At 47.1% G+C, this 19,613-nt stretch overlaps 1 protein-coding gene and 1 pseudogene across 1 annotated transcript; both read right to left on the bottom strand.

The window, feature by feature from the left end:
• Nucleotides 1–9,486: 9,486 nt before the first annotated feature.
• LOC123089653 (probable receptor-like protein kinase At5g24010) lies at nt 9,487–12,851 on the bottom strand. Its single transcript, XM_044511277.1, has 2 exons — nt 11,565–12,851; nt 9,487–11,007 (listed from the first exon to the last, which is right to left on the bottom strand). Exons 1-2 carry the CDS (start codon nt 12,645–12,647, stop codon nt 9,574–9,576), a joined length of 2,517 nt encoding a protein of 838 aa, XP_044367212.1. The 5' UTR covers nt 12,648–12,851; the 3' UTR covers nt 9,487–9,573.
• A 1,740-nt stretch (nt 12,852–14,591) lies between these two features.
• Nucleotides 14,592–17,661, bottom strand: LOC123089652 (probable receptor-like protein kinase At5g24010; annotated as a pseudogene).
• Nucleotides 17,662–19,613: the final 1,952 nt, after the last annotated feature.

Below are 19,613 nucleotides of genomic sequence, written 5' to 3'. Positions count from 1 at the left end.
GAATGGAGAACCCAAGCCTATGAGAATGCCAAGCTATCTAAAGAAAAAGTCAAACGCTGGCATGGCAAGGATTCAAAAGCGTGAGTTTAACGTAGGTGATTATGTGTTATTATTCAACTCTTGTTTAAGATTTTTTGCAGGAAAACTTCTCTCTAAATGGGAAGGTCCTTACATTATCGAGGAGGTCTATTGTTCTGGTGCCATAAAAATCAACAACTTCGAAGGCACAAGTCCGAGGGTGGTGAACGGTCAAAGAATTAAACATTATATCTCAGGTAATCCTATCAATATCGAAACTAATATTATTGAAATCGTAACCCCGGAGGAATACATAAGGGACACTTTCCAGAATGTTCTAGACTTCGAAAAGGAATAGGTATGTGGTACGGTAAGTAAACCGACTCCAAAACAACTCCAATGGCAATTTTTTATCAGTTTTGGAATATTTAAGAATTTTAGGAAGAAAGAAGTAGTCCGAGAGGGACACGAGGCCTCCACGAGGGTGGAGGGCGCGCCCACCCTTACTGGGCGCACCCCCCTGTCTTGTGGACACCTCGTGTGCCTCCCGGACTCCGTTTTCTTGCATGTTACATATTTTGGTTGGTAAAAATTCATTATATAAACTCCCGAAGGTTTAGACCATCGTATCACGCAAATATCCTCTGTTTTCGTTTCGAGCTGTTCCTGTTGCGGATTAAGAGCAAGATGTCTTCCCAAGAGTCAGTTGGGGAGAGCCGGGTGTCTCACCCAACACCAGGACCAGGAGCAAATAGCGATGCTTATCACTTTGGACCATCAACAGAGGATGAGATGGAGGCCGACTTGAAAAGGATAGATGCCATGGAAGAAGATCAAGAAGTTACTTCTCGTCTCCAAGCAGAATTCATGATGGGGGAACTACACAGCTTGGCTATTCCAAATTCGGTCATCCCTTCCAACTTTAGATTTCTTTCTTATGAAAATATGAAAAAGAGCGTCACTTGTTCTCCAGAAGCTATGCAGCATCCTTGGGTAAAGGGAGCTTTAAACGTTACGGGCAAGCTCCGTAAAGAAATTATGGACCTCAAACAATAAGTCAATAAGCTCGAGGAGGAGAACCGTATCTTTAGGGGCATCATCGCCAAGAAGATCATAACACCAACCGTGAAGAAGGAGACATAATCACCTGGGTATGGGCACTCCCCTTGGCAACTGCCAAGCTTGGGGGAGGTGCCCCGGTATCGTATCACCATCACACTCCTATCTTTACCGTTTTATTTAGTTCGATCCCTTTAGTAGTATCTTGATCTAGTAGAAGTTTTGAGATCAAGTAGTTTTGAGTTTTGCTTTGTGATCTCTTTATGTAATTGAGTCCGTGAGCTATCTATAATAAAGACTAGTGTTGAGTCAAGGGCTTTTCTATGTTGCTATGATCTTGAGAAAGTAGAAAGAATAAAAGAGTTCATATTGATCTTATGGTTAGTGATGACTTCACACATAGAAAGTATGAGGCATAAAAGTTGTTGAGGGTTGATAAACGTAGTTTTGGTCATCATTGCAATTAATAGGAAGTGATAAGGAAAGAGAGGTTCACATACAAATATATTATTTTGGACATCTTTTATGATTGGGAGCACTCATTAAGTATGACATGCTAAAAGAGTTGACATTGGACAAGGAAGACAACGTCATGGTTTATGTTTTCTCATCTCAGTTAAAGTATATTGTCATTGACCTTCCAAACATGTTGAGCTTGCTTTTCCCCCTCATGCTAGCCAAATTCCATGCACCAAGTAGAGATACTACTTGTGCTTCCAAATATCCTTAAACCCAGTTTTGCCATGAGAGTCCACCATACCTACCTATGGATTGAGTAAGATCCTTCAAGTAAGTTGTCATGTTGCAGGCAATAAAAATTGCTATCTAAATATGTATGACTTATTAGTGCAGAGAAAATAAGCTTTATACGATCTTGTTGTGGAAGCAATAAAAGCGACGAACTGCATAATAAAAGTCCACATACAAGGGGAAATATAAAGTGACGTTCTTTTGCATTAAGATTTTGTGCATCCAACCCTAAACGCACATGACAACCTCTGCTTCCCTCTGCGAAGGGCCTATCTTTTACTTTATGTTTTAACTTTATGCTTGAGTCAAGGTGATCCTCACCTTTCCCTTTTTCATTTTATCCTTTGGCAAGCTCCTCGTGCTTGAAAGATCATGATACATATATCCAATTGGATGTAAGTTAGCATGGGCTATTATTGTTGACATCACCTAAAGGTGAATACGTTGGGAGGCAACACAATAAGCCCCTATCTTTCTTAGTGTCCGGCTGAAACTCCATAACCACAAGTATTGCGTGAGTGTTAGCAATTGTAGAAGACTACATGATAGTTGAGTGTGTGCATTTGCTGAAAAGCACTACTCTTGACTCTTTCTGATGTTATGATAAATTGCAATTGCTTCAATGACTGAGATTACAGTTTGTTAGTTCTCAATGAAGTTTCTGAACCATACTTGACATTGTGAATTGATTGTTACTTGAGCACAAGAAAACATATGATGAAATCTATTTATGTTGCTGTTATAAGAATAATCATGATGCCCTCATGTCCGTATTTTATTTTTATCGACACCTCTATCTCTAAACATGTGGACATATTTTTCGATTTCGGCTTCCGCTTGAGGACAAGCGAGGTCTAAGCTTGGGGGAGTTGATACGTCCATTTTGCATCATGCTTTTATATCAATATTTATTGCATTATGGGCTGATATTACACATTATATCTCAATACTTATGGCTATTCTCTCTTATTTTACAAGGTTTACAATGAAGAGGGGGAACGCCGGCAGCTGGAATTCTGGCTGGAAAAGGAGCAAACATTGGAAACCTATTTTGCACTGTTCCAAAAACCTGAAACTCCACGAAACTTATTTTTGGAATTAATAAGAATTATTGAGCGAAAGAAACACCTCAGGGGGGCCACACCCTGGCCAGGAGGGTGGGGGGTGCGCCCACCCCTACTAGGTGCGCCCCCTGTCTCCTGGCCCCCTGGTGGCCCCCCGGTGTCCATCTTCTGCTATATGAAGGCTTTTACCCTGGAAAAAATCGTGGGTAAGCTTACGGGACGAAACTCCACCGCCACGAGGCAGAACCTTGGCGGAACCAATCTAGAGCTCCGGCAGAGCTGTTCTGTCGGGGACACTCCCCTCCGGGAGGGGGAAATCATCACCATCATCATCACCAACGATCCTCTCACCGGGAGGGGGTCAATCTCCATCAACATCTTCACCAGCACCATCTCCTCTCAAAACCCTAGTTCATCTCTTGTATCCAATCTTGTATCAAAACCACAAATTGGTACCTGTGGGTTGCTAGTAGTGTTGATTACTCCTTGTAGTTGATGCTAATTGGTTTACTTGGTGGAAGATCATATGTTCAGATCCTTTATGCATATTATTACTCCTCTGATTATGAACATGAATATGCTTTGTGAGTAGTTACGTTTGTTCTTGAGGACATGGGTGAAGTCTTGCTATTAGTAGTCATGTGAATTTGTTCGTTCGATATTTTGATGAGATGTATGTTGTCTTTCCTCTAGTGGTGTTATGTGAACATCGACTACATGACACTTCACCATTATTTGGGCCTAGAGGAAGGCATTGGGAAGTAATAAGTAGATGATGGGTTGCTAGAGTGACAGAAGCTTAAACCCTAGTTTATGCGTTGCTTCGTTAGGGACTGATTTGGATCCATATGTTTAATCCTATGGTTAGTTTTACCTTAATACTTCTTTTGTAGTTGCGGACACTTGCAATAGGGGTTAATCATAAGTGGGATGCTTGTCCAAGTAAGAGCAGTACCCAAGCACCGGTCCACCCACATATCAAATTATCAAAGTACCGATTGCGAATCATATGAGCGTGATGAAAACTAGCTTGACAATAATTCCCATGTGTCCTCCTATTAGTAGTCATGTGAATTTGGTATTAGTAGTCATGTGAGCGTGAAGTCTTGCTATTAGTAGTCATGCGAATCATATGAGCGTGAAGTCTTGCTATTAGTAGTCATGTGAATTTGGTATTCGTTCGATATTTTGATGAGATGTATGTTGTCTCTCCTCTAGTGGTGTTATGTGAACGTCGACTACATGACACTTCACCATTATTTGGGCCTAGAGGAAGGCATTGGGAAGTAATAAGTAGATGATGGGTTGCTAGAGTGACAGAAGCTTAAACCCTAGTTTATGCGTTGTTTAGTAAGGGGCTGATTTGGATCCATATGTCTAATGTTGTGGTTAGGTTTACCTTAATACTTCTTTTGTAGTTGTGGATGCTTGCAATAGGGGTTAATCATAAGTGGGATGCTTGTCCAAGTAAGGGCAGTACCCAAGCACCAGTCCACCCACATATCAAATTATCAAAGTACCGAACGCAAATCATATGAGCGAGATGAAAACTAGCTTGACGATAATTCCCATGTGTCCTCGGGAGCGCTTTTCTCATTATAAGAAATTGTCCAGGCTTGTCCTTTGCTACAAAAAGGATTGGGCCACCTTGCTGCACTTTATTTACTTTCATTGCTTCTTACTCGTTACAATTTATCTTATCACAAAACTATCTATTACCTACAATTTCAGTGCTTGCACAGAAAACCTTACTGAAAACCGCTTATCATTTCCTTCTGCTCCTCGTTGGGTTCGACACTCTTACTTATCGAAAGGACTACGATAGATCCCCTACACTTGTGGGTCATCACCCCATTCTTCAGAGTTGCATTTAATTCTTTAAAATAAGTCCCACTTGAATCCAGTAGTCTTCAGCATATAAGAACCAGCAGAGGAAGTATCAAGCATGGTGCGATCATTGAGAGAAATCCGAGCATAAAAGTTTTGAATAATCATTTCTCTTGAGAGCTCATGGTTGGGTAATGAATATAACATTGACTAAAGCCTCCCCCAAGCTTGAGCGATGCTTTCTCCTTCGCGAGGCCAGAAATTATATATGTAATTACGATCACGATGAACAAGATGCATAGGATAGAACTTCTGGTGAAATTCCAACTTCAATCGTTTATAGTTCCAAGATCCCGTATCATCACATAGCCTATACCATGTCAATGCATCTCCCTTAAAAGATAAAGGGAAGACCTTCCTTTTGACAACATCATCGGGAATACCTGCAAGCTTAAATAATCCACAAACTTTATCCACAAAGATAAGGTGTAAATCAGGATGCAATGTTCCATCTCCTGCAAAAGGATTAGCTAGCAGTTTCTCTATCATACCCGAAGGAATCTCAAAGTAAATATTTTCAGTAGGTTCAGTAGGTTGAGGAGAAACTCTTTGCTCTACTGGTCGGGTGAAGATACCCCGAATAAGCCCCTCAAAGGATTAGTTTCCATAGTAACAAGTGACAGAAAATTTCAGCACACTATATAAATGTTTCCTTACCAAGTTCCACTCACCAAAGGCGCTTCACTCCCCGACAACGGCGCCAGAAAAGAGTTTTGATGACCTACAAGTATAGGGGATCTATCGTAGTCCTTTCGATAAGTAAGAGTGTCGAACCCAACAAGGAGAAGAAGGAAATGACAAGTGGTTTTCAGTAAGGTTTTCTCTGCAAGCATTGAAATTGTAGGTAACAGATAGTTTTGTGATAAGATAAATTGTAACGGGTAAGAAGCAATGAAAGTGAATAAAGTGCAGCAAGGTCGCCCAATCCTTTTTGTAGCAAAGGACAAGCCTGGACAATTTCTTATAATGAGAAAAGCGCTCCCGAGGACACATGGGAATTATCGTCAAGCTAGTTTTCATCTCGCTCATATGATTTGCGTTCGGTACTTTGATAATTTGATATGTGGGTGGACTGGTGCTTGGGTACTGCCCTTACTTGGACAAGCATCCCACTTATGATTAACCCCTATTGCAAGCATCCACAACTACAAAAGAAGTATTAAGGTAAACCTAACCACAACATTAGACATATGGATCCAAATCAGCCCCTTACTAAACAACGCATAAACTAGGGTTTAAGCTTCTGTCACTCTAGCAACCCATCATCTACTTATTACTTCCCAATGCCTTCCTCTAGGCCCAAATAATGGTGAAGTGTCATGTAGTCGACGTTCACATAACACCACTAGAGGAGAGACAACATACATCTCATCAAAATATCGAACGAATACCAAATTCACATGACTACTAATAGCAAGACTTCACCCATGTCCTCGGGAACAAACGTAACTACTCACAAAGCATATTCATGTTCATGATCAGAGGTGTATTAATATGCATTAAGGATCTGAACATATGATCTTCCACCAAGTAAACCAATTAGCATCAACTACAAGGAGTAATCAACACTAGTTGCAACCCACATGTACCAATTTGTGGTTTTGATACAAGATTGGATACAAGAGATGAACTAGGGTTTTGAGAGGAGATGGTGCTGGTGAAGATGTTGATGGAGATTGACCCCCTCCCGATGAGAGGATCGTTGGTGATGACGATGGTGATGATTTCCCCCTCCCAGAGGGAAGTTTCCCTGGCAGAACAGCTGCGCCAGAGTCCTAGATTGGTTCCGCCAAGGTTCCACCTCGTGGCGGTGGAGTTTCGTCCCGTAAGCTTGTTTCTGATTTTTTTTTCCAGGGTAAAAGCCTTCATATAGCAGAAGATGGGCACCGGAGGGCCACCAGGGGGCCCAGGAGACAGGGGGCGCGCCCAATAGGGGTGGGCGCGTCCCACCCTCCTGGCCAGGGTGTGGGCCCCCTGAGGCGTTTCTTCCGCTCAATAATTCTTATTAATTCCAAAAATTAGTTTCGTGGAGTTTCAGGATTTTTGGAGCAGTGCAGAATAGGTTTCAATGTATGCCCCTTTTCCAGCCAGAATTCCAGCTGCCGGCATTCCCCCTCTTCATGGTAAACCTTGTAAAATAAGAGAGAATAGTCATAAGTATTGAGACATAATGTGTAATAACAACCCATAATGCAATAAATATTGATATAAAAGCATGGTGCAAAATGGACGTATCACTTGGCGAGGCGAGCGAGGAGGAGGAGCGCGCGTGTAGGTCTCCTCTTCTTATGCTCATACAAGTGGTAGAAGAGCTCACCTTATAAAGAGGTGCAACTCTCACTCAACTTTCATGGTGGGACTAAACTTTAGTCTCACTCATTCCACTCGCATGTGTGCATGAATGGGCCAAGAAAATTTTAGAATTTTAGTTGGGCTTTGGGCGAAAGACCTACTAGCAAAATTCCAACAACTAATGCCAATAATTAATTTCCTTAGACATTATTTTGATTTTGTTATATTTTTTATTAATATTTTCTTAAAGGGTAATATGAAAGTCACTTATTCACTATTTCTTAGAAAACTTCATTATTTTGATTCAGTTTTAGTTTTTTATGTGTAATACCAGTTCCACTAACTCAATACTTCTTGCAAAACTATTTTTTATTTTGCGAAATATCTTTTTATGTTTATTCTTAAATATTATGAGAAAAACATTTTTATGTAAAAAAATTATTGTTTGATTTAGATTTATTTTCATTCTTTTTTCTTCTTAAAAGGGTAATACAAATCACACTAATTCATTGTTTCTCACAACACTTTATTATTTTGACCTTTTAGTTTATATTTTTTTAAGGGTAACACCAATGCCACTAATTCATTCCTTCTCAGGAAACATTTTTATGCTACAATTTCATTATTATATAGTTACACATGCACATTATAAAAAGAGCAATTTCTGTGTAAATTGTGTGCAAATTTTGTCAGGGTAATACCAAGGTCAGTAATTCAGTCATTCTTAGAAAACTTCATTACTTTGAATTTGTTTTATTTTTTGTTTCTTTTCTTCTTAAAGGGTAATACAAATGCCACTAATTCATTCTTTCTTATGAAACTAGATTTTGTTTTAGGTTATACTTCATTTTTCCCTTTTAAGGGCAATAATAATGCCACTAATTCATTCTTCGATAGGACATTTTTTTCCTTTCGAAAACCCCACTATTATGTGCTTAATATTGCATATTATAAAATAAACAGTTTTTGTGCAAATTATGTGCAAATTTTGAAATTCTTTTGTGATCGGGATCGGGCAAGTAAAAAAACTTAACCACACCTGCCTCTTTTTCCCAAATTTGTTTTAGTTTTATATTTCATTTTGTTTCTTCTTCAAGGGTAATACCAATGTGACTAATTCATTCCTTCTTAGAAAGCTTCCTTTTCCCAAAAAATCAACTATTATATGTTTATTATAGCATATTATAAAAAAATTGCAATTAGTTTTTTGCATTTTGTCTCTTTTTAAAGGGTAACACCCTTGCCGCTAATTCGTTCTTTATTAGAAAACATTTTTGTTCATTTATATGATATTTGTCTGATGTCTTACGAGGTATTGGGTCAGTTTTTTCGTATGTTTTAGACCAAGATCAAGTATCTGATGGACTTCAGTTTATTTGTTGCATAGGGCCGGCTGATACTAAAAAGGTCGACTGGGACCAAACACTTTTTGTATTAATTTATGTCATTATTTACTCACAAGAAAAAATATATTTTATGGCTCTAATTCTAAGTGATACTAAAATCATTTTTTATCTCCCATGTGCTGATGTTTATGGCTCTAATTCTAATTTTATTAATTTTCTGATTTATGTTATGTAGAAAAGAGTGGCTGGAGATTTATATACACCTGCCATGTTGGAAATTCGTTTCTAGTCCAACTCAAACAGTACAGTCATAAATCCGAAGGCATGGGGCATCACCGGGCAGTTCATGTTTTTTTTTTGAATTGTTTGAATTGCTTACCACATATGTCATCTTGTCCGGGCAGTTCATGCATGGTGTGTTAATTGAAGTATAAACAAGGGTGGTCCAACTCAAACAGTACAGTCATAAATCCGAAGGTATGGGGCATCACCGGGCAGCTCATGTTTTTTTTAAATTGCTTACCACATATGTCATCTTCTCCGGGCAGTTCATGCATGGCGTGTTAATTGAAGTATAAACAAGGGTGGTCCAACTCAAACAGTACAGTCATAAATCCGAAGGTATGGGGCATCACCGGGCAGCTCATGTTTTTTTTTGAATTGTTTGAATTGCTTACCACATATGTCATCTTGTCCGGGCAGTTCATGCATGGCGTGTTAATTGAAGTATAAACAAGGGTGGTCCAACTCAAACAATACAGTCATAAATCCGAAGGTATGGGGCATCACCGGGCAGCTCATGTTTTTTTTTTGAATTGTTTGAATTGCTTATCACATATGTCATCTTGTCCGGGCAGTTCATGCATGGCGTGTTAATTGAAGTATAAACAAGGGTAGATAGACCGTGTAGCAGCAGCGCGTGCATGCAGGGCGGGACCTTGCAGTATTTAAGAACAGTAAAATAGGGACTAATCCAAAATTAGTTTTCAGACACCTGCCAATCCTTTTTTTCAAGTTCTTTTCTCGCTTCGGTGAATGTCACTGTGCTGAACGCTGATGTCAGACAAATGAAATTGGAGAGGGTGTTCTATTTTTCTGAAGCTTGCAGCATCATTCAAATGGGGTTCAGATGCAGAGGAGAACGCCAAAGGAAAAATCTACAATTGGTGCACCAACTTCAGATCATCGTCCCCCTCGCCGCGGGCGCTCAGCTGCGAGATCACCTTGCTCTCGTCGACCTCGGGCATGCTCAAGCAAGTCTCGTCCACGTCGTCCGTCAACAAGCTCACGCTCACGACCCTCGGGAGCTGCGGGGCGACGGCGACGCTGTTGCCGAGTTCGTCCCCGGCGACGTTCGCCTCGTGCAGCTGCAGGCAGTACTCCAGGTTCCACAGCACGTCGCCCATGGACGGCCGGTCCACCCAGCAGTCTGCCAGGCACTTCTCCGCGGTCTCGGCGAACTTGCGCAGCGACTCCTCGTCCGCCTCGCCGGCGATCCGTGGGTCGGCGATCCTGTCGAGCCCTCCTTCCCGGCGCATCCTCACCGCCCACTCGGCGATGTTGATCTGGCCGTGCTCCAGGCTCTGGTCGATCACCGGCCGCGCGCAGAGCACCTCCAGCAGCACCACGCCGAAGGAGTAGACGTCCGACCGGTCCGTCAGCTGCTGCGTCTTGAAGTAGCCCGGGTCCAGGTACCCGAAGCTGCCCTTCACCGCCGTGCTCACGTGCGTCTCCCCGAACACCGGCCCCACACGCGACAGCCCGAAGTCGGCCACCTTGGCCACGATCACGCCGCCGGTGCCGCCGTCGTTTTCGCACCCGAGGAGGATGTTGGTCGACTTGACGTCGCGGTGGATGATGTTCTCCGCGTATCCTCGGTGCAGGTAGTGCAGGCCCCTCGCGGCGCCGATGCAGATCTCCAGCCGCTGCCTCCACGACAGCGCCGGCGCGTCGGAGCCGTACAGGTGGCTCCGCAGCGTGCCCTTCTCCATGTACTCGTACACCAGGATCATCTCCGCCTGCTCGCTGCAGTACCCGATGAGCGACACCAGGTGCGGGTGCCGGATGCCGGACAGCACCACGATCTCCGTCTGGAACTCCGGCATCCCCTGCTGCGAGGCGCGGGTGGCGCGCTTCACCGCCACGGGCGTGCCGTCACCGAGCACGCCCTTGTACACGTTCCCGAACCCGCCCACGCCGATGAGGTTGCGCTCGTGGAAGTTGTCCGTGGCGGCCTTGACCTTCGCCAGCGAGATGTGCAGCTTCGTGCTCACCCTCTCCATCCCGCCGGCCTTCCCCTCTCTAGACCACAGGTTCCTCAACTGCTCAGCCCAGCCGGAGGCGCCGTCCTTCGTGTATGGCACGGCGAAAAAGCCTAACACCACGCAAGCAAGAACGCTGGCGCCGACAATTGCTGACATAGTGATGATAACGATTCTCTTTGCCGCGAGCGACCCCCTCGACCTCAAATCGACGGGCTGTATCCTCATGATCTCCAGCCCGTTCAGTATGCGGCTTCCGATGCTTTTCGCCGACCCGCCGATTCTGACGGTGAGGTTCCCGGCGCTCGGCGCCCTGGCCGCGTAGTCCATGTAAAAGCGAAAACATGTTTTAAAGCCTATGCACCCGGGTACTCCTTATCCAACCACTCATTTCTGCATCACGATTCGTGCAAATAATTTTCTCTTTTTTGTTTCTCTCATATAGAACATGTATTTGTACTTCCAACTTTGCAGCACAACAAAGCTTTCTATGTAGAATGTGGGATAAAACTTACAGATTTTTTGGTCCAACATAAATATACAAAATGAGATTTATTTGATTAAAAAATCTTATTTTTCATATTTATGTCGGACAAAAAAATCTGAAAGTTTTATCTCACATTCTAGTTACAAAGTTATGTTATACTGCAAAGTTTGAAGTTCAAGACATGTTTTATATGAGAGGAACAAAAAAGAGAAAATTCCATGTAATAAGGTACTCCCTCCGTTCCAAAATAGATGACTCAACTTTATACTAACTTTAGTACAAAGTTGGGTCATCTATTTTGAAACGGAAGGAGTAGTTGTGTAGCACAGATCTCAAAGCAACATTGGAGTGTTAGAATAGTGAGGTCCGGGTGCATAAGCTCACAGAATCTGCATTCCATGTAAAAGGCCTCGTTCGACTGAGTTGCCCGAGCAGTCGGCGAGAGGTCTGGAGTTCCAATGGCTTGCGCAATATAGACGTCAAACACGATGCCAACGCCGACGACGGAGCTGACAACTTCATAGTCGCAGAAGTGGAGGCGGATAAGGTAGCGGGACCCCGGCACCACCGGGAACATCCACGTGAGGTCGAAGTTCGCCGCGCGCTGGGTCTGGTACACGACGTCGGGCGCCACCTCCCTTGAGTATCCGTTGGACGGGTCGTAGATTATCGGACTGGAGGTCGAATTGAGCTCCGACTGCCCCCCGTAGAGCAGGTAGGGGTCGTCGGGGAGCCACGTACGCCATAGCATGTCGTTCTCAATAGTCACCATGGGCCCGCCGACGTTGAGGCGATACACCGTCTCCATCGGCTGCTGCTGCCACAGGTCATCCTGCCACATGCCCTCCTCCCACCGGCCCATCTCGTCTCTCTCTGCAGCGTCCACAGGCGTCGCCGTGTTGTTCCACAGCAGCTCTGGCGGTGCCGGGAACAGCTCGATGGCACTGACGAACGCGGAGGAGTCGGCGTCCGGGGTGAACGTGATGGTGAAGTTGGCGCCCGACACGCCCCGCGGGACAAAGAACTCCTTGACGACCCCGGCTGCCGGTGGCCTGAAGGAGAACATCAGGTCGTAGGTGTCAAGCATCGAGACAGCGAAGCGAGAGGAGGAGATGTTGACGACAGACTGGGAGGAGTTGGCGGGGAAGAAGGGGAAGAAGTGGAGGCGCAGGACGAGGAATGACGACCCGTCCGGAGAGGCAGGGTAGGGGAGGCGGTACGAGAAGGCCGAGATGTCTGCGCGCGCGGCAGCGTACAGAGCTGGCGGGGAGGTCGGGGTGGAGCTGGCGGACACTGCCGGGGCGTCCACGGGAGAGAGGTAGTCGGCGTCCGAGACGAAGGTGCGCGCGGTGGAGTCGGGCGGGAAGGAGACGGAGGAGTTGGCGCCGCATGCGAGGAAAAATTGGAAGTCCGGGGAGAAGGCGGCGAGGGCGGCGCACGGTAGAACCGTGGCGAGGAGGAGGTGTATGGCCTGGACGGCCATTCGTGCAGTGGAGTGGAGTCGTGCTGGTCCTGTGCACCCGATCCCAGCGGAGCAAGTGAGGATGATCAAGTGCGGGTGGTGGACACGGTCGGAGTGGTTTGTTGATTCGGACGTGGAGTTCCATTTGTGGAGGAAAATTCGCTCCCGGCTTCATGTGGATGTGGTTGGAAGGTGGACTTGACTGGAGTAGCTGTGTGGAAGAGGGAGCTTGGTGGACTGGAGAGTGGAGCTGATTGGGTCGCCAAAAATCAACGCACGCGCTTTTCTCGCAACCACATAGGACCTCGTGGAATCTCGGTTGCAGCTTCGGCTGGCCCCACGGGAAAAGTTGTCATCAGTGGACTAAGAGGCCGAAAATGATAGACTTACGGAAACAATCTAATTAAGAGGTTGTTTGGATAAGCAGAATATACAAAACCCGATTGCTATAAATCAGGAAAACAGACTAACAGAATAAAACCTTGTTTGGCCGCTGTAACAAACCGTGGTTATAGGAAACTCAGTTCTCGTAAAACCCAGAATTTTGCGTTTATAGAAAAACGAGTATTAGTCGTTTTTCCAAAAACACGATTTACATATACCCAATCCCATACAGTTTCTCTTCTTCGTTCGTTTCTCCTCACGCTCGTCCTTCCTGTCCTCCTTGTCGCGACTGTGTGGAACGCATGCCGATATGGCGTTCCTGTGATTAGCCGACCTCCAGCCACAACACTAGCTCCGTCGTGTGGCTTACCGCCGAGGGCGTCACCGCCAACCGCATCAAGCACTCGCATGAACATTCCGCTGCCGGTGTCGAGGGGCTACACGCCTGCAGGCCGACCTCGTCTCGTCGGGCAGAGCTCGTAGGAAGACCAAAGAATGGCGGTAGGTAATCGCATTGAGAGGAAGCTTTGGCGTCTGCGTGCCGAATCATGGAGGCCTGATGGGAGGCGAGCAGAGGATGAGCAGTAGACATGGGGAGCGATCCGCCGAGTTAGGGTGGCTGCATGATGCATCGGCGACAAGGAATTGACAACTGTACATTGGGAATTGTCAATCAAAGGACGAAAAGAAAAAAGTGCAGAGAATATTATGAGGCAATAGAATAGGCCCCGTCTGTAACCAAACACGGAACAGGAAGAACATGATTTGCACTTTCCTAACCCCAAACATGATTTTCTTTAAACTTATTATTCCATAAAAACGGGGTAAAACTGGTTTTGCTAAAAACCAGCTACAAACTCGTTCTGTACAAATCCAGGGGTAAACGAGAGTCGAGGTCCCTCCCAATGCTTTATCTTGTATATACATGTGCTAAGACTGTCAACTAATAAAAAAAACTGATGTAACTTCTTAACCTCATTAAGCCTAACGAGGAAAAAAAATCATGTTCCGCTCTATTCATTCTAAGCTTGTTAAGCTCGTGAGCCGCTCATTAACATGTATTATTCCATTTTGCTTTAGCTACGACTACAAGGTGTCGTGGCTTACGAGGCAAGAGTGCGGGTATGATGTTTACAAAGACAAATGGTGATCAGAGGGGTTAGTGCGTTTATTTGCTGCTTCCTAGAGACTAGGATGGATCAATCATATTGAATAGATGGATTGAAATGCCATAAATTGCTCTAAGTTAAGATAAGAATATCTGAATATGTATTGTGATGTACTAGTAATAACAACCTTAAAGGGTTGTTCGTCAAACTCGTTAGCTCGTTAAGTTTAATAAGCTCAAACTAACAATGAGTGACTCTATTCATTGAGAAGCTAGCCAGAAATTTATCGAGCTGAGCAATCGAGCATTCAGTAAACTCACGGGCCAAGAGCTTTTATCCATCCGTAAATAATACGGGGATCAAAATGGGAAGCAAAGGGGAGAACAAGTCCATGTAGACACGTGTTATGGGCTGTCTACTGGTCAATTGCCTGAAAAAACAACACAAATTTCAGTCGCTTTTTGGCCGACCGTAGGACTTCTTTTTGTCTGACTCTGTTGCGAGTCTTACCTGACGATGTCCAATAATGAGCTTATATACACGACAGATCTCCTAAAAGCATCTTCAACAGGCGCGCTATCTTAACCGCGTGCTAGAAAAAACCCGCTTTATTGCGCAAGCAGGGCTGAAACAGGCGCTCTAGCAGCCGCGCAATAATCACGCCCGACAAACTTGGTTCAGCGCGCGGAGGAAAACGGCATCGTGCGCGGTGTATTTGATGCGCCAGCTCCCGCGCGCTGGACAGCGACGATTCGCGTGCGAGCGACCAACTGCCGTTCTGACGTCTCCGGCCGCCCCACCTTCACCCCGCCCCGCGCCGCCGCCGGCAAAATTCCGCCGATGGAAGGCCGCGCCCATGTCGCTGCGGGGCGACGGCGCCGCTGTTGCCGAGTTCGTCCCCGGCGATGTTCGCCTCGTGCAGCTGCAGGCAGTACTCCAGGTTCCACAGCACGTCGCCCATGGACGGCCGGTCCACCCAGCAGTCTGCCAGGCACTTCTCCGCGGTCTCGGCGAACTTGCGCAGCGACTCCTCGTCCGCCTCGCCGGCGATCCTGTCGAGCCCTCCTTCCCGGCGCATCCTCACCGCCCACTCGGCGATGTTGATCTGGCCGTGCTCCAGGCTCTGGTCGATCACCGGCCGCGCGCAGAGCACCTCCAGCAGCACCACGCCGAAGGAGTAGACGTCCGACCGGTCCGTCAGCTGCTGCGTCTTGAAGTAGCCCGGGTCCAGGTACCCGAAGCTGCCCTTCACCGCCGTGCTCACGTGCGTCTCCCCCGAACGACGGCCCCACGCGCGACAGCCCGAAGTCGGACACCTTGGCCACGATCACGCCGCCGGTGCCGTCGCTCCTGAGGAGGATGTTGGTCGACTTGACGTCGCGGTGGATGATGTTCTCCGCGTAGCCTCTGTGCAGGTAGTGCAGTCCCCTCGCCGCGCCGATGCAGATCTCCAGCCGCTGCCTCCACGACAGCGCCGGCGCGTCGGAGCCGTACAGGTGGCTCCGCAGCGTGCCCTTCTCCATGTACTCGTACACCAGGATCATCTCCGCCTGCTCGCTGCAGTACCCGATGAGCGACACCAGGTGCGGGTGCCGGATGCCGGACAGCACCACGATCTCCGTCTGGAACTCCGGCATCCCCTGCTGCGAGGCGCGGGTGGCGCGCTTCACCGCCACGGGCGTGCCGTCACCGAGCACGCCCTTGTACACGTTCCCGAACCCGCCCACGCCGATGAGGTTGCGCTCGTGGAAGTTGTCCGTGGCGGCCTTGATCTTCCCCAGCGAGATGTGCAGCTTCGTGCTCACCCTCTCCATCCCGCCGGTCTTGCGCTCTCTGGACCACAGGTTCCTCAACTGCTCAGCCCAGCCGGAGGCGCCGTCCTTCGTGTACGGCACGGCGAAAAAGCCTAACACCACGCAAGCAAGAACGGCGGCGCTGAGCACCGCCGACACCGTAATGACAAATATTCTCTTCCTCCCGCCATGTCTCGTGCTCAAATCGACGGGCGGCAGCCTCATGATCTCCAGCCCGTTCAGTATGCCGCCTCCGCTGCTTTTCGGCGACCAGCCGATGCTCACGGTGAGGTTCCCCGCTCTCAGCGCCCTGGCCGCGTAGTCCATGTAAAAGGCTTCGTTCGACTGCCTCGCCTCAGGCCGGTTCTTAGGCGTGAGCTCTCTGGTGCCAAGGGCTTGCGCGACATAGACGTTGAAGACGATGCCAACGCCGACGACGGAGCTGAGCACCCCGTAGTCGCAGAAGTGGAGGCGGACGAGGTAGCGGGACCCCGGCTCCGCCGGGAACGTCCACGTGACGTTCCAGTTCAGGACCGGCGTTGTCGCCTGCAGGAGGTCCGTCACGTTCGCCGCGCGCTGCGTCTTGTACACCACGTCCGGCGCCACCTCCCTTGTATATCCGTTCGAATCGTCGTAGATGATCGGGCTGGAGGTGTTGCTCACCACCGACTGGCCGGGGGCCGCGGCGTAGAGGTAGGGGCCGTCAGGGAGCCACGTCCGCCACAGCGTGTCGTTCCCGGTTGTCACCTTGGGCCCGCCGACGTTGAGGCGATACACCGTCTCAAGCGGCTGCTGCTGCCACAGCTCCATGTCGTCGCTCACTGCGGCGCCCACCGGCGTCGCCGTGTTGTTCCACAGCAGCTCCGGCGGGGACGGGAACAGCTCGACGGCGTTGACGAAAGCGGAGGAGCCGGCCGCGTCCGCGGTGAAGGTGACGGTGATATTGCCGCCCAACACGCCGCGCGGGACGAAGAACTCCTTGACCACCCCGGCGGCCGGCGGCCTGAAGGAGGACAGCAGGGGGTAGGCGGAGTTGAGGATCGAGACAGTGAAGCGCGCGGACAAGATGTTGATGATATACTGAGAGGAGCCGGTGGAGGCGGCGGGGTAGAAGGGGAAGAAGTGGAGGCGCAGGACGAGGAATGACGGCGCCTCCGGCGAGGCAGGGTAGGCGAGGCGGTACGAGAAGGACGAGATGTCCGCGCGCGCGGCGGCGTACAGGGCTGGCGAGGAGGCCGGGGTGGAGGTGGCATACACTGCCTGGGCGCGTGCTGGCGACAGGTAGGTGATGTCCGGGACGAAGGTGCGCGCGGGGGAGTCGGACGGGAAGGAGACGGAGGAGTTGGCGCCGCATGCGAGGAAGAGTGAGAAGTCCGGGGAGAAGGCGGCGTGCGGGAGAACCGTGGCGAGGTGGAGGAGGAGGAGGAGGATGCCGTGGACGGCCATTCAGATTCAGGCAGTGGAGTCGTGCTGGTGCTGTGAGGAATGTGAGGATGCCGATGTTCACTGGGATAAGCGCGGGCGGTGGACGGCCGGAGTGCGTTGCTTCAGATGGATGGACGGTTCGATCGGGAGGTGAGGAAAATTCGTTTCGGCGACCAGCTCACTTGGAAGGTGGGCTTGTTTTTGTCCCTCAAATTCCCCAAAAGTGTAGGCTAGGTTCGTCAAGATTTTTTGGTAAATATTTAGTCTTTTATTAAGTCTTAAAATCGGATAAGTTTGGTCCAAAACCAAATTTGGACCACGTTGACCATGTTAACCGGGTTTGACTGATGAGCAGTAAATTTGAAAAAAAAAGACGAAATTTTGTGGCAACCACATGCTTGGGTGTGCTAGGTGCATGAAAATTTGTGTGGTGTTTCGACATTTGAGGAGCTCGACAAAAACAAATTTTGACTAAAAAACATTTTTTTCTACAGCTCCTCGGATGTTATTTGACCACAAAAATTCACATGCATCTAACGCAACCAAGCATCTTGGTTGTCACAAAAATTCGGATTTTTTTTAATTTGTTTGCAGTTTTTCTTAAATTACTGTTCATTGGTCAAACCTGGTCAACATGCTTAAAATCTGGTTTTGAATCAAACTTATCCGGTTTTGAGACGTCAACCAAAAAAATCTGAAGGGGCCAAATCCATACTTTTGGGAAACTTGAGGGACCAAAAACATACTTCTCTTTTTTGAATAACATTTTGAAGGTGGACTTGACTAAACATGGAAGCTGGGATTGCCCGTGCGTGTTATTTGGGAGAGGATGTTGGACTAGAGTGGTACGGTCCGCTGTCGTGTGAATCCGACCTCACATATATCATCTGCATTAGTACTGCATGGTAAGAGAATCTTGACCCGGTGTGGAGCTGGGAGAAACACTGGTTGGGTCAGCAAAAACGAACGCGCTTTTCTCACAACCACATGGATTGTACCGGTGGGCCTCATGGAATATGCTGGAATTATTGTGATTTTAGCTCAATTATTATTTCCAATAAATTCTTGAAAATAACAGAGGCCCATATGGCTCGTTCATACTACATGACAAGGGAAGTGTGAAAATTTTAGTTTCATCCTGGCTGTCAAGGGTGTGTTGACACCAACATATAAGGTTGACTCATTCACAAGTCACTAAAAGCTTGAGAAGAGAGCACATACATGCTCGCTCCTCCGCCCTTGCCCTGCCTCGCCGCGCAAGAAAAAGAAATTCAAACGTCGCTCCTTCATAGACGTTGTCACTTCATCTCTTCCTACGTGTCTGATCTGGAGATGGTACTTTTATCTAGTAGTCATGATTTCATATCAAGTATTTTTGTTGGTTCTGTCATCATGTTTAATCTAGTAGTCATGATTTATCTATCGCATTCCTAGATTAAACTTAATAAGAATTTTCTCAAGTATTCAACAATTCCAAAACCTGATATATGTAGCCAATTCTCTCCAATTGTTTTTGATGTGACTCTCGAGCCTAGCGTGTGCGAGGGTGTGAATTAAAATAGGTGGCTTTCGAGAGGAGTTCTTTGGCTTACCATCACTTGTTTCATGTCTCCAAGGGCAAGTCAGAAGGATTGCTTAGCAATCTTCCCAGGATACAGGCATCCTCTTCAGAGGTGCTATCCTAAGTGTTCTTGACGACAATATTGTTGATACCTTCATGATCATTATGGCCGGTAAGGATATGGGATGTGCTCGAGGTCAAGTTTGAGCTCTTGGATGCAAGAAGTGAGTTGTATGTCATGGGGCTATTACCATGACAACAAGATGAGTGATGACTGCTTTGTAGTTGATCATGCTCATGAGATACAGTCACTCACTAAAGGCACTTGACCGTTTGAGTTGTATGTTTACCGGACAAGTTTATTGTCGAGAGGTTTTCATTGTCAAGTTTCCTCATTCGTGGAGGAAATTGTTACTTATCTGAAGCACGGAAGACAACAAGTTTTTGTTTTCAATTTTCATTGGCACTCTTGATGTGGAAGAGAAGACGAAGACAAAAGATACACGTGCTTGTTTTCAAGAGGGAACTTGCAGTGCCAACTTGGTGCACAAGTATTTCCAGTCCCCCAAAATCATATTGTACGAAGAATTTAGAAAGCGTAGCATGAACAAGTAATTCAAAAGAATATAACAATTTTCTTGCTAGGTGTCAGTCCTATCAGAAACCACGTGAGTGATTTCTCTCATGAGATGCATGCTCTGTCTTCCACGGTCCT

The sequence above is a fragment of the Triticum aestivum genome, chromosome 4B (assembly GCF_018294505.1).
Source record: "Triticum aestivum cultivar Chinese Spring chromosome 4B, IWGSC CS RefSeq v2.1, whole genome shotgun sequence".
Taxonomy (NCBI): Eukaryota; Viridiplantae; Streptophyta; class Magnoliopsida; order Poales; family Poaceae; genus Triticum; species Triticum aestivum.
The sequence above is the reverse complement of the archived record's forward strand: the minus strand, read 5'-3'. Positions and strand labels throughout refer to the sequence as shown.

Bases quoted from the DNA above. Each gene is read 5' to 3' on its own strand.
- LOC123089653 (XM_044511277.1), bottom strand. From the start codon at position 12,647: ATGGCCGTCCAGGCCATACACCTCCTCCTCGCCACGGTTCTACCGTGC. The intron at 11,008-11,564 runs ATGGAATGCAGA...TTTCGCTTTTAC, and splicing joins AGTCGAACGAGGCCTTTTAC to ATGGACTACGCGGCCAGGGC.